Here is a 15,421-nt window from a genome sequence, read left to right as displayed (position 1 = left end):
CAGAACACATCCGGTCAAGGATATTCCAAAGACAGACAACATAATAACATATTACAACAATACAGAGGCAGCCATAGCCTTAACATAAGGAAGTTGATTTCCAAAAGTAAAGTGTTTTGGAAAGAGTAAAGTGGTACATTTAATTTAAAGACCAGATATTAGTCGGACCTAATTCTCTTAGCAGCATGCACTCTACAATAAAATCATACGTGCCACCACCGACCTGTCCTCCCTGCTTGTAAAACCAACATGACCATACTCTCTTTTAATAATATGGAATCCTTGACCTCCCTAAAGTTCTTAACTTCCTACATTTGTAAGGGCCACACCCCTCTGTAATGCATACTTACCTGTTAAACCAGCCAAAATACTGAATGTTAAGCAAAGTTTACATATAATGTGCTACATTATAAAATGCCCCAGTAAATCAGTCTATCCAGTTCAATTTTTCAAACACTCTTTTCATGTATTCCAATCCTTCCGCAAGAATTCGATACGGCACAAAGGGAGAACTGACAGCGTCTTTCAGAGTGGAGCGTGGGGTCAGACAAGGATGCGTCCTGGCGCCCTTCCTTTTCTCCCTCTACACTAACAACCTGGAGGTAGAGCTTCTGAAGGGCGCCCGGGATCTCCCACAGGCCAAACATCGCCCGATCCCCGCTCTGCTCTACGCGGATGACGCTGTCCTTCTGGCACGAACTCCTTGCGAACTTCAAAAGTCCCTAAACAGATACTCCCAATTTATGAGAACCCTAGATCTTCACATAAATGTGAAAAAGACTTTCGTGATGTCAGCCGGGGTCGGGAGAAAACATCAGAAAACCATTATTTTAAACACCCAAAAAATAGACCCCACAACCGAATACTGCTACCTAGGAGTTACAATAGACAACAAACTCTCCTGGAAAAAGGCAGTGGAAGCCAGGAAACACTGCTTTAAAAGAGCATTAGCAGCATTGGTGACGTTTACACAAAAATTGGGAAAACGACCACCCATGGAACTGTTGACAATATACAAAGCTAAATGTCAATCAACAGCTCTATATGGAGCAGGCTTATGGGGTCACACGGACGTCACCTCCCTGCAAGTAGCAGAAAATAACTTTTTTAGATTTCTCCTGTCAGCCCCAAAGTGATCTTCGATCTATGCCTGCCATACAGAACTGGGCGTCCCACACATCGAAGATCTTGCAAAAATACAACCATTACTCCTATGGCGCCGCATTTGGGTTTCAGAAAAGAACGAACTCACCAAGGCGATTCTGGCTGATGCAATGTCCTTGGACCATGCTTTAAAAATTAAATGGCTGGCCTACATTAGGAACTTCTTCACCGACCTCGGAGTAGAGCAATACTACCTAAATCCTGAAAAAATCGCAGAACTCACAAAGAATAACCTAAAAACATTAGCTCTGGGACACTTGGAAAATTTAAGATTACAATCTGAAGTAGGGAAACAGTCCGTTCAACACGCAGTAACGGTTCAATCCACCTTTTTAATTCAGCCCTACTTAACCCTCAACATTGGTACTTTTGATCGCTACCTTCTGATAAGATTCAGACTAAACATATTTCATAAGCTGGTAGCCTTTCCAACCCCAAACGTCTGGGATTCAAATCCATCTTTATGTCCATGTGACGAAAAATCATTACAAACCACCCTTCATACCGTCTTGTTCTGCAAATTTTATCAGGAATTCCGTAAAGTTTGGCTACTGACTCTCCTAAAATCTTGGGGTCTTAGACAATGTCGACCAGCCATGTTGAGCCTGCAGCTCTTGGACACTGAAGCCACCTGCTACCATGTTCTCAACTTCTTGAAGTGTATATACAGACACAGAAAAAATCTCTAAATTAACAGTATTGAACAAATTAACTGATTTTTTAAAAATTAGATATGTAATTTTTCATGTTATCTGTAATCTATCTTGCACTGCATATTTTATTATGTACCGCTTTTATGGATTTCCAAATAATCCGAATAAAGTTTATTATTATTATTATTATTAATATGGAATCCTTGACCTCACTAAAGTTCTTAACTTCCTACATTTGTAAGGGCCACACCCCTCTGTAATGCATACTTACCTGTTAAACCAGCCAAAATACTGAATGTTAAGCAAAGTTTACATATAATGTGCTACATTATAAAATGCCCCAGTAAATCAGTCTATCCAGTTCAATTTTTCAAACACTCTTTTCATGCTTTTCAGCTGCAGGGCACAGAGGTGCAAATGCAGACACTAAAGACTCATTAATCAATGTGCAGAATGCCAGCTTCTTGTGCCAGCACTCCGCCATCACCTTCGGTGTGTTTTCGGTACATGGGGCGATATATGATACTGAGAGCAGCAACAGCATACTAGGCGACATCTTGGCATACCACAACTTTCAGGGTGGGGTGCTGCCATCATTGTTACCTCACTGAAATCATAGGGATTGTGCAAAATCCAAGAGTCACACAAGAGCAAATATAGCAAATGAGGCACAGCCCTGCCACAGGAAAGTGGCATGGGTGTGGTATGTAGCTCGTGGTACATTTGGAGCACACTGTTATGTACTACTAAAGCATGACGTGGAAGGTTACCCATTTACAGACACCTCATTTTCCACTGAAATTAACACAAAATCCTCACAGGCATGCACTTTTACTGATAAAGCTATTTAGGGCACAAATATTGCTTGATAATTGGTTTTCATTAAAATTTACCATTTTCACATCACCTAGTAAAGAGTCTTGATTTATTTTGATCTTCTTAATATCTTTCTTTTTTTATCACACTTCAGAATTACAAAAAAGTGCTTCATTTGTGCTTTTCTGACTGCTCATATTTTTTAATATATCTCCAGCTCATTTAGAGGTAATGAAATGTCATGTATTAGAAAATACTGACATCCTGCAACCTTTCCTTTCACACTCCCTGCACCCCAGCACGATTGCAAGATCGTGCACTTTACAAAATCCTTTAACTTTGCAGTCAGAGAAAGAAAAGTGCACGTCAATCTCCATGTTAAAAGAATAAGCAGCAATTTGTCGGAAGACATAGCCTGGCATTTGACCTCTGTCTTTGAACTCACTGCAAATGTGACAAGATCAGACAAGTGCTCCATTTTCTCCTGAACTACAGCATGGCTATGTTTGGGGTGCTGCAGCACGCCCTGCACACCTAGTTCCAGCGCCTCTGACGCGCTCTTAAAGATAAACTCCCCCTCTCTGGTGGAAACAACGCTCTGCACACTAAAAAGATCTTGCGTCTAATTGGTCCTCTAGTTTGGAAGTCAAAACTATTAGCCAGACCTCTTCTGCTGACGATCCGCAAGTTTGGAGTTCTCTTTTGGAATATCTGTGTCTTACACCAGCAACATTATTGCGTCCATGTGACCTCAAAAGTTACTTGTTTACAAAATATCTTCTGACAGAGTTCAATTCCCCTACGCCCACTAGGTCCTTATGCCTCCTTCTGCATGCATTAGGTTTTCACTGCATGCTTCTATATAATGCTCTGCCTAATCTTAGGCTATGACATCACTTTTGCAAATAAATATCTGAAACTAATGCGAACTATGAAAGGAGTTGTACAGTGTGTAAACTAAGCATATCAGCGCAGGGCCCTCAAACTCCATAGCCTAAACAGTGCATAAGGCATTCCTTCTTCCATTGCAACTGACCTCATCAAAAAGCAAACTGTGAAATATAAATAAATGACGCGGCGCACTTACAATTTTCGTTCCATAGCCATGGCTGCCGAAGGGCTCCTTCCCCGGCCTCCCAAAGATCTTCCCGCTGAACAAGGGCATCTCTGTGCGCGGGGCAGGCCTGGCCCCTGCACGGTGGGACCCGAAGCTGCGGCCACAGGGGCTGGTCTGTGCGACAGGCTCTGACTGAAGGCTCCAGGGGCGCACTGCAACAAGAGGGGACGTGTACAGCCAAGTTCATCCTCTCCCCTCCGGCTGGGCTGGCCTCCTCTGTGGGACGCTGTCCGTCAGCACCAGCAACAAAGGAACGCTGCCGCCCTCTGCCCTGCCTGGGGCTGGATAGAGGACCGCAGCCTGACGCATTATCCGGAAGCCAGCAAGATGGAAAAGTCTGTTTTTCAAGCCATTTTAAAAGTGCTTAATTTGAGCAGGTGCTTTCCGGTGCTCAGCACCGGTGCTTATTGCACCACTTAAGGAAACACTCATTTGAAAGGCTCGTAATTTCCCATAGATTCACAAAGTGTTGAGCCTCGAATCCGATTCCCTAACTCGGAAATCGGCAGCTCTAGCCATTAGGCCAAGTCCTCTGCAGAATAATAGGTGCCGGGGCTCTAGTCAGGATGCAGTTTACACCAGGACATTTCTCCTGTTAGCGGTGACTCTTGAGGACAGCGCTGGCACTTTTTATTTTACCAAATTAACCCTTATCAGACTCTTCTTTATCGTGCAGGTTGGTGTGCGTAACATCTCATTCATTGTAAGTCAAACTATTCATTTATTCACTTGTTTTTGGTCAGCCCTTACCGTCTGTCCCTCCACGCCCTTACCTTCCATTGCACCAGTGCGCGTGCCACTGCTACCCCAGCACATGCAGTTACATCAAGCCGGCGTGGCGCGAGGAGGTGGACGGTTATGCTTTGGCCGTTGTATTTGGGCTACCTTGACGTGGCGGCGTCGTTACGTGGCTTTCCCGGCAACAAGGGTGCGCCACGCTTGTCTCCTTGACTCTACCTACTGAGGCCTCGCGCGCGCTTTTATAAGCAGAGCTACGCAGGCAACAGTCACAATACATGTACATTCTATTAGCTGTGACGTATGTGGGTTCAATAGTCAAGTTAGATAGGCACATAAATACGGTAACTACGTTGTCAATGGTGGATATGGAGAGCCAGTATGTGGGACTGCAACCCACCGTGATGGCAGTGTCCTTCCTAGAAGAGTTTGTGGAAGGCTGGAGCTTGGCAAACTGATCCACCTGCCTTCAGAATCTACGACTATCGTGCTTCACTGAGAATTTGAAAACCACAGAGCCCGCCCACACCCCAGAGGTGCATTGTAGACCTGAAGAATAAACTTCATTCCACTACACACGCCTATCCTACACTCTTACGCAGAGGCCACACTGGCGAATGAGCGGTGTAGGTGCATAAAATACTGGTATTTTGGCAAGCATGTCATTCCACCCAATTTTATTCAAAAGTCAGCGCACAAAATACGCAGTGAGATATCTAGAATACATTTTCAGAAAAATGTGGTTAAATTCTGGTGATTGTTTTTAATCAATTTCCCAGTCTTAATGATGAACCTTGCAGAAGACCTAAGTACATTTCCATAAGAACTATACGATTTTTTCACCTTTTCACCTGCATGTCTGTTACATCTGTGCATATTAATCAGGGCTTGATTGCTCTAAAGGCTTTGAGGGGTCTTACACCTCCAAGAAAGACTTCGACCTGCAGCTCACCTGTCATTTGCTGCGTGCGTCCCTGCGCCCACTGACGCATCGTATTTAACTGAGCACTATGTTTAATTAGGCACTCTGTGCTTAAGTATGTGCTGCTCCCAGTACATGAATATTCATAGGCCCACTTCACAGTAAGACCATGTCTAGGTAAATTGATTTCTTTTCCATTTTTCAAAACCCGGGCTCTGCTTTTTGCACGCGTTTCAAATCAAGGCTTAAAATAGGAACGGTGCACACAAGCGGTAATTGCACCCATCCAAACGTGTTATAACACCTTGTGCTGTGGTTTGTATATTGTGTTACCACCAGGAGGACCGATCAATCACAGACAGCATTGAATGTAAATTGCGTAGAACACCTGGAAACGCACTAGTGCAAAAACAGACGAATGTCACACTTATGCTCAATTTAGCACCAGTGCGTGTGAGTAAACGACCCCTTCACAATTAGTGGGAACCCGTCTTCTATGGTTTTAACAAAACTGACGAGTGCTGTGTGCAACAAAAGCACAGCTCTGTTTTCACGTTTCTAGATTTTATAAAAGGTTTACTCCTAACCGTAAGAGAAACTACTGCCTGATTCACTGAAATTGAAACTAAACATGTCATTCCCATGGTCCATAATCAGACAGCACATTAGCATATTAATCCGCTTGTGCCCGTTCCAAAGGCAGAGCGGTTTTAATCTGAGAGAAGTGCAGTGTGCCAGAATATGCAGAGAAATAAGTCCCTCTTGTAATCACTGTCGAGCACAGGCGGTTGCCGGGTGATGGAATGTGTGGTTGGAGTATGAATCATTTCTAATAAGCACTGGCAAGGCCAATAGGTCTAGTGTAGACGGTAAGCCCTCTGGCTTTGCCAATGCATGTTTTGTTGTGTCTTTTTTGTTGGGGGAGCTGCCTTGCCTATATAAATGCTGTTGGCTAAAAGAAAAATATTTGTGTTGGTTTTAAAAAGAACAGATTGCCCTAGTACTTCCTGAAGACTAAAGCCTCACGTGGAACCAGAGGGCAATCACCATCGCTGCCGCAATTCAGGAAGTACATCAAGACCTAGCTCTTCGACTGAACCTTAGACCCAGCGCCCCTCTAGTGCCTTGAGACCCCCAAGGGTGAGTAGCCGTGCTTTGTAACTCCCCGATTGATTGATTGAGACACAAATATGAGGTTCGTTGGAGAAGGATGGTTTGCTAGAAAAAAAGACGACGTAGAACCAGTGTTCCTTATTCAGGGTTGCGTCATGGAAACAAATATGGAGTTTGTTGAAGCAATATGCGCAATGGATGCATGGAATCCATAGTGAAATGTGATAACAGCTTATTTTATTAAGGGCAGCCGGTAGGGAATGAGCAGACCTGTGTTATACGGGAAAACCAAATTTTGCAATTTGTAACACAAGTGTAACGGCACATCAGCTCCATTCCAACTGAACCAATTCTACTGGCAGAAGTATTTCAGGATCACTGAGTATTGAGTAATTTTCTTATGTGTGACAAAAACCCTATGCACATGCTGATAGTGTTCTATGAGAGTTCATCGTACCTGAGCAGGGAGACATACGCTGTCCTGCTACTTGGAATGATTGCCACAGGCTGCAGTTGATTCATTCTCCATAAGAGACACCAAAGTGAGAATATTCTCACCCTCCATATGAAAAAAGTATAGACTCATCGTGATTGACAACAGAAGGAAGTAGCCTGCTTCCATGCATGTGCTCAGAATCGGAACTCGACCCGTCTTGACAGCACTTCGATCGTGCCATCTTCCACACACGTGGATCCTTATATTGTGCGCGTTCACGTAATAGCCTGCTCACCACCCACCTCACACTTGGGCTCCCGGTTGGGACCCATGTGAGTATCCCTTTCTTATCCTTTGCACGGTGCCACACCACCCTCCACACGAGCCGGTCCATTACCCTTCACAATATACAAATGAAACCTTAGTTCCACCACATAATACCAGTTGCTTTAAATGAGCCACATACTGGCATTATCCCTCACCTTCTCATAGGTGTCCCTATGATCATAGGTCCTGAAGAGACCCTACACTGCACACAGGGTCGAAACGCCATCGACAAGTTGCATAAACAAACAATTGTTCACAGCACTGATCACTGTATCTAGCGCTGTATACTGTACATATATATGTAAATGGCCGTTTATATGAAGCATTAGAAACCTTGTATATATTTCACATATATGTCACTCATTTGTCACGGGAGGTTTTTAAACTTTGGCGGCAGTGATCCCTGAGGAAGGGCATTTCTTAGCCCAAAATGCATTGGGTTTCATTCAATAAACACTGCCTTTTAACGAACTTCACATCTGTCATGTTCTTATAAGAGGTCCGGATGGGCCCAATCTGAACAGTAGAAACTTGGGAAAAAGGCATACGATGTCGAGTGGGGACACCAAACAAAGACTAATTTCAAGAAGAGTACAAGGATCTAAGAATGAGTTTACATTGGTTTACATGGAATGATGTTTTCGCCAATGTGGCACATTTTGCAGTGCGTTTGGTTTCGGGGGCGCAGACACGCCCCGTTTTCCAGTGTCCGTTTTTCACTGGGACACCTTTCGCTCAGAACTATATGTTCAAATGTATTACTTTGTAACAGTATTTTATTTCAAGGATTATATAAATATTTTTGATCAAAAAACAGATCAGAGGTGTATTTGCTTCCTTCTCTCTCCAATATCACTATAACCCAATATATTGCCATTGTGCTCATATTCATTGAGATTACTTCATTAAGTGTCCACAGGAGCCTCTGTCTTTTGATAATAAGTTTATTACCCTGGTTCCGCGTGAGTAGGGTTCCCTTTTTCCTGTCCTACCATCATGTGATTGGAGCACAGACGTTAGTAAAGTCTCATAAAGTCTTTTCCCTGTCTTTTTATTCAAACAAAAAACGTCCAGCCAACACGTATTTCGTCACAGGGCTGTTCAGGTTTTCGTATTTTATGTTGCGTAATCACTCCGATTAAGCACTTTCTTTTGGCTCACTAAATGAGTAATATCTACATATCGTCGCTTGGGGATTACCCCCCGACTTCTTCAGGGCTGTTCAGGTTTTCGTATTTTATGTTGAGGAATCACTCCGCCGGTTGTAATTCAGACCTGGCTGGTCAATTAAGTCAGAATCCTTTATATCCAATTAAAAACTCCAACAGTTGTGTATGCAACCTTAGTGTTATGAGTCGGTAGTCAGTCCGTGCCGATATGTAGATGTTACGCATTTAGTGAGCAAAAGAAAATGAACGATCTGGCGCTCAATTTTTGGCCATTTCAATACACTGAAAATGCATGTAAGGAAGAAATTGCAATGATCAGGCTTGATCCGACTAGCACAGAAATAAAGAATGTAGGCCTGAAAATGAAAGACTAGGCAAGTATTTTGTAAAGCCATGGCTGAAAAAACTCAAGCAAAGCCAGTGCTACAGCCTGGGGTGTGAACAGCAGATCAGAATCTAGCAGCACCGATTGTATATAGCATTAGCTCAAAAGGCCAAAACCATGGGCCAAAATTACTAGAGGCTGAGGGAAATGGGGGATGGAATCTATTCAGCAACACAACCAGAAATAGTTCAACACCTTTCCTCTAATGCCAGCCAGAAGAGACTCAGTAAGATGGCACGGATGACAACATCGTGTACAGCCAACAGGTCCAAGAACTGCAGAACATGGACACTGGTGCCATATCCAGCCAATTTAAGATTATCCACCACGGCTACCAGGACTAATCATACCCTAGTTTGCTCAGTTTTGTTTTGTTTCTTAATATAGTGTGAAAGCCAAGGGTTTGGATCTTCAAGGAGCTGAGACAATTAGCAACATCTAATACATCAGTCACGTCAGAAGACAAATGCATAAAATAAATAATGCTAATTAAAACTGAGTTAAAACACAAAAGAAGACAGCATTCAACAAAGAAAAGCCCCACCTGGGAAAGCAAAGCTCTGGCATTAGCGAACATTGCTTCATTCATCTAGAAAAAGAGGCCCATTACCTCAAAACATTTCTGGGGTGATGCAATGTTTTCATTAGTACACAGGCAGGGACCGCTCTTTGTATGTAAAGTTGCAAGCTGAATATTACAAAGACGGTTTTTGTTATTTGCGGAGAAGGAAAAAATGGTACTTGCTCCGATGAAGGATTGGAAGGACAACCTCGAAGTCACTCTTACACACAGGCACACATTCACATCCCTTGAGGACCAGACAATTGACTAATCCAGCTTTTCCACAAGAAAAGGTCAAGTCGTTTGGGCGGACAAGCTCTGGTTTGTAATATTCCCGGTTGTTAGAACTAGTCAATCGATGATATCAGGAGTTCATCTACTCTCTTGCCATAGGGAACACCGTGTGCTATGTATGAAGCGTACGGCCATCTTCTGCAGTTTTCCCATGAAGAATGCTATATTTGCGGTGAGAGTAATATCTCCCACCCACTACCATTTAAGTATCCCAGCAAGGCAGAGGGACCCGAGTGCTATTTTTTGGGATTGGAGAAAGAGCATTGCCAATGTAATTTACTTTGGTCAGAACCAGTCATCCAATTCTCTGTCTGATTTTAAGCAGCCAAATTGCACTGCTTGATCCGACATTTGTGTGACTTCTCTAAGGTATATTACATTAAAAAAAAAACAGTAGTAGTAGTTGTGCACAAAATTCAACTTTTTAAATCGAAGGCCATATAACAGGGCATCTCCTAACCTTGGAAATATGTGCAAAATGCGTGTACTACCAATGAGCCATTTGCTCCCTGGATAAACAATTTTGCAACATCGTGTGCAGCCCCTGACATGTCACCCCGACCACTCGTCACAGGGCATGTGCCATGCATGCGAATAATCAGTTCCACTGCAAATGGATGTCTGCGCCCCACCGGGGATCCTACCTTGAATTATTGATGTGCCAGCCGCAGTGCCCATTGGAGGCTGCTTGCCTGCCCCACATTCGAGGATGTAGTCGCCAGACGTGCCCTAAGCGGCATGCCTGTCATACAGATGCCAAGGCTGTGACTAATCTCACAGGTTCATAGGGATGCACAAGTCCAAAAGATTTTATCAGCCTTCAAGATTGAAGTAGGTATTCCTGCAACAATAAATCTATGTTTTTTGCCTAGCTCAGTCGCGTTGCATACATTGATTTATGTGTGAATTTCTTCACTTTCTCCATTTGTTAGATAAATCATGCAACAGCTCTGATTTGTGCTTTTCATATACTATGGAGATGACACTTGACCGCCACAGTGACAAATCCTCAATCATACTCAGAATTTGCATCTCGCCCACTTTGTCTCAAGAATCTTTGTCTCATGGATGGTTCAATTTGAACAGCACATCCTATTACGGCACACAACATTTGTCTCAACACCCACGTGAATATATGATTATACCACGATTCCAATTACCACGCATGGCTTTACCACGCAAATTTTACATCGCAAGTGGCTTTACCACGCTGGTATTTACAACGTAGGATTTTACTACGCCTAGAAACGTCTTACCTGCACGTCTTTCTCTACGAGCCCTTACTTCCATCCTCCATTAAAACAAGCGTCAAAACACGTATACCAAAATAAAAAAAGGACTGCTTTTTTGACGTACACGGCACGTCTTTGGGGGAGGCTCTTTCCTTTTTCTTTTAAATTTATGTTCGTTTTTTATTTAAAGTAACCTGCTTGTTATTTTTGGGGGGGGGGACCCCCCCCAGCCCCCCTCCGAGCCCCCCCCCGAGCCCCCCTCCTCTGCCCCCCAAGCCCACGCAGAACGACTTGAAGGAATACCACGTCTCCCCCCCAGCCCGTGGTAAAGACGTCGTGGAAGGCACCCTGCGTGGAAGGCACCCTGCGTGGTAAGTGTCACGTGGTAAACGTTAGTAGTTGTAATGCCTTCGTGGTAAATGATGTTTCCCCACCCACGTGCATGAGACACTTTATTCACGGTATTTAGGCCCATATGTACTAACACATTTTCCCACAGACACAGAATGGGCAAAACCCTTTGAAACATAAGGCCTTAACTCTTTGCCTCTGTTAAATGGGAAGTGGATGATATTCTCACGGTGTGTTTCACGAAGAGGCATCTTAAACAACTGCCTAGGTCTGTCACACAATTGTTGGTGCATTCTCATCATTACGTGCTACCATCAGAAATAATCGTGTCCTGCACAGATGGTGTAATAATTTTCAGAAGTCTAGGCAAAGCACACTTTTGCCAACGGGAGTGTTCCCACTATCAGAACAAGCATTTTCAATGCATTCTGTCTCGCCTTTGGGACCTTATAGGCATTTAGCTATCCAGCACATTAGCTTGGGTGCTGAAACCTACTATTCTTTAACATGAGGGAAAGTAAGCACCAAACTGCGTGACACGCCAGGTATGGGAACACATGGAGAGAAATATTTCCTGTCAGCGGGAAATGGTATAGTCCAAAGCTCTGTTTTTAATATAAAATCAGGGCCTTCGGTGGTCTCGTCAACAAGAGAGCATTGATACTGATCCGATGGATATCACATAGACATTATCCATCATGCATGACACCAAAATACTACCCATGTAGCCAAATTCATAAGTAACAACCTTCCAACCAAACACAAAAAAATTAGCATAAAACTCATGCATTTTATCCCTCACTCGTCTATGCTCCAATACTCCCTCAACCACAGCAATCAAAGTCAGGTTAAAAGCACAACTCCAGCCATCGTACAGAACACCAAAACGCTTTCCAACTGGGCTACACAGCAGCACGCTAATGTTGCTTGCCACTCACCCACTAAGGCCCGTCGGTTGATAACAAATGTTTTTTCTTTATGGCAACGGAATCCTGGATTAATGAGGCACTTATTTCAGGGTCAGCAGTGACCATTCTGCACAGCGAGAAGATTCTGCACATGGACAGAGCAGGGAAAAAGTGTTGGGAGTTTCTCTGATCTTTTACAACCATTTTACTGTTACTACTCGTAGCTCTCCACTAGCTTATATAGCAAAAATGTTAATCACTGAAATGAATTTATTTATGTATTTAAATTCACAATCCTGTCGATTACCATCCCACTGTGCCACAAACCAATGTTGGTACACTGTGAGAAGTTGGCCTGATATATGATGTTTCCAATTCTGGAACCACCTTGTATCAGTCCAAGCTAACCCTTATGGTGTCTGGTTGTAAGTCAACCTTGTAGACAAGCTATCTTAATGGTAGCATAGACTAAGCAGCCTTGAAGGCTTAACTCAAGAGGTCGTGTTAAGTGAGCTGGTTTACCAATCACAGTCCTGTAATATCAAATGAAACGACACCACACAAGTATATATTATAAAAATATATGTGTTTATTCTTAAATAAATCCCCAGTACTCTTTATGAACAAAGGGGCACAAGCGTTAAATCAAAAGCACAGTATAACATACAAAGTTGCACAATTATGGATGAGGGCGGGGGGCCACTCAGACCATATACTAAAAAAGTGGTATAAGAGATACCAATCGAACAGTGGTTAGGCCTAGGGCCTAGGGAATCGCTGGGAGCAGTCGGGACAAGCAATGCTGAAGTCGGGAAAAGCCAGCCGGATTCGGGTGCAGTGCTTAAAGCACACGCATGCACCAATGCAAGTCAATGGTGCGTAAAAGTTAAGTAAACAGAGTTTTAGGACACTTCCGCTGAACCTAGAAGGACAAAACTTTAGACACAGACCCTAGAGGTGTGTACCAGTGTGGGAACACCGGCGTTGCAATGTTACCTCACCCACAGGAAGCGGGTGCATAGGGTCGAAGTGGCGTCGGGTTCCGTCACGCAGGTTCTGGGTGCTTGAAGCTGAAGATGCTGCAGGCGATGTGAAGGAGAAGTGTCCGGTGTGATCCAAGGGTGGATCAGAGTCGAAAAGTACCTGGAAGCAGAGGGGACAGAGTCTGGGTCACTCAGCAGTGACCAGGGTGGAACCAGGACGGAACCAGGCAGATGCCCCAGAGCCCACGTGGCAGCGGAGAGAAGCTCCTCGACAACCACCTGCTTGCGCCCGACATTGCCTGGTTCCGTCCTGGTTCCACCCTGGTCACTGCTGAGTGACCCAGACTCTGTCCCCTCTGCTTTCAGGTACTTTTCGACTCTGATCCACCCTTGGATCACACCGGACACTTCTCCTTCACATCGCCTGCAGCATCTTCAGCTTCAAGCACCCAGAACCTGCGTGACGAAACCCGACGCCACTTCGACCCTATGCACCCGCTTCCTGTGGGTGAGGTAACATTGCAACGCCGGTGTTCCCACACTGGTACACACCTCTAGGGTCTGTGTCTAAAGTTTTGTCCTTCTAGGTTCAGCGGAAGTGTCCTAAAACTCTGTTTACTTAACTTTTACGCACCATTGACTTGCATTGGTGCATGCGTGTGCTTTAAGCACTGCACTCGAATCCCGCGGGCTTTCCCCGACTTCAGCATTGCTTGTCCCGACTGCTCCCAGCGATTCCCTAGGCCCTAGGCCTAACCACTGTTCGATTGGTATATCTTATACCACTTTTTTAGTATATGGTCTGAGTGGCCCCCGCCCTCATCCATAATTGTGCAACTTTGTATGTTATACTGTGCTTTTGATTTAACGCTTGTGCCCCTTTGTTCATAAAGAGTACTGGGGATTTATTTAAGAATAAACACATATATTTTTATAATATATACTTGTGTGGTGTCCTTTCATTTGATATTACAGGACTGTGATTGGTAAAACAGCTCGCTTAACACGACCTCTTGAGCTAAGCCTTCAAGGCTGCTTAGTCTATGCTACCATTAAGATAGCTTGTCTACAAGGTTGACTTACAACCAGACACCATAAGGGTTAGCTTGGACTGATACAAGGTGGTTCCAGAATTGGAAACATCATATATCAGGCCAACTTCTCACATACACTACCAGAAGATGGTACTGTAGCGTAAGCTCCACGAGCTTCCTACTTTCAGTGTCTTAGAGACTTTAATGTCTGGGGTGAACATCTTAATGACCAAGACACCAGCGAGCTATTAGATGCATGCTTAGCTATAAACTCACATCAATTTGTCACAGGTCTTACTCTCTGTTGGTTTTGGTCTGATCCCATCTGTCTTTTGTGCTATCCCCAGAGGAAAAGATATTCCCTTGAGCATTCACCGTAACCTCCTCTGATTTGCCATTCATCAGAATTCTCTTCTTTAACTCGACTGACGTTTTGAGAAATTTAGTTCCCACTTTTCTGATGCTATTTAAATTACTACGCACAAATCCAACAGCAGGTTCAACTCAGCAACTTAATTTACATACTGCACAAAAGCTAACCGGCGCATGGCAAACCCAAAGCTCCCTTGTATTCAGGAAACCTACAAACCCTTAAGAAACTTTCAAAACAAAAATAATAAGTATAGTGAAATAGTTTCTGTCAAGTGAATACACAAGGATCATACAAAAGAAATTCTAAGACAAGGGCTAATCTATCTCTTTTGCTCATGTAGGAGTCCACAAGCCCACCCACAGAGATGTTTCAGATTGTAAAAGATCTCAGAACCCCTTCCTGATTCTCTCTATTATTATGCTCTTGTGAGCTCTTAGCAAAAGCATACCTTTGTTTTTCTTGCAAAATAAGAATTTATTTTTAAAAGCATCTTTTTCCAGGGCAACTACGTATCCTTAAATGTTTCAGCACAATTAGACAAGAAACTTATCTTATTTTCTCTTTCTGTTAATAACATCACTCTAACTAAATCTGGATCCCTTTTCGATCCTTGTCCATTTAGGATTATACATAAGGCACCTACTACCAATGCCCCTGTGTAACCAATCCATCCTCACTTCAACTCTCACCACAGGCTGGAAACACGACACAGTTCAGCCTCTTTAGTAGAAGCAATAGGCTGATCACTTTGAACAAACAAAATATCGACTGATTTTCCAACCTAGGAAAGTGCTGTCAATTCAGATTTGTCCACACGTCTACAAACCAGTTTCCTGGAAGGAAG

The 15,421-nt window shown here is 43.6% G+C and overlaps 1 protein-coding gene across 6 annotated transcripts in view; it reads right to left on the bottom strand.

The window, feature by feature from the left end:
* The window catches only part of ANK2 (ankyrin 2), a 1,987,506-nt gene that overhangs the window by 1,039,327 nt on the left and 932,758 nt on the right, over positions 1-15,421 (bottom strand). Inside the window, exon 1 of one of the 6 annotated variants that reach the window (XM_078676734.1) lies at positions 3,721-3,894. The exons of the other annotated variants lie outside the window; for them this stretch is intronic. Coding sequence (XP_078532860.1) covers positions 3,721-3,798 — 78 coding nt within the window. The 5' untranslated portion in view covers positions 3,799-3,894. Of the gene's footprint in view, positions 1-3,720; positions 3,895-15,421 lie in introns of those variants that run through there. 6 annotated transcript variants of the gene reach the window in all.

The sequence above is a fragment of the Lissotriton helveticus genome, chromosome 2_1 (genome assembly GCF_964261635.1).
Source record: "Lissotriton helveticus chromosome 2_1, aLisHel1.1, whole genome shotgun sequence".
NCBI classification, from domain to species: domain Eukaryota; kingdom Metazoa; phylum Chordata; class Amphibia; order Caudata; family Salamandridae; genus Lissotriton; species Lissotriton helveticus.
Note: the sequence above shows the minus strand (reverse complement) of the source record. Positions and strands in the feature narration are given on the sequence as shown.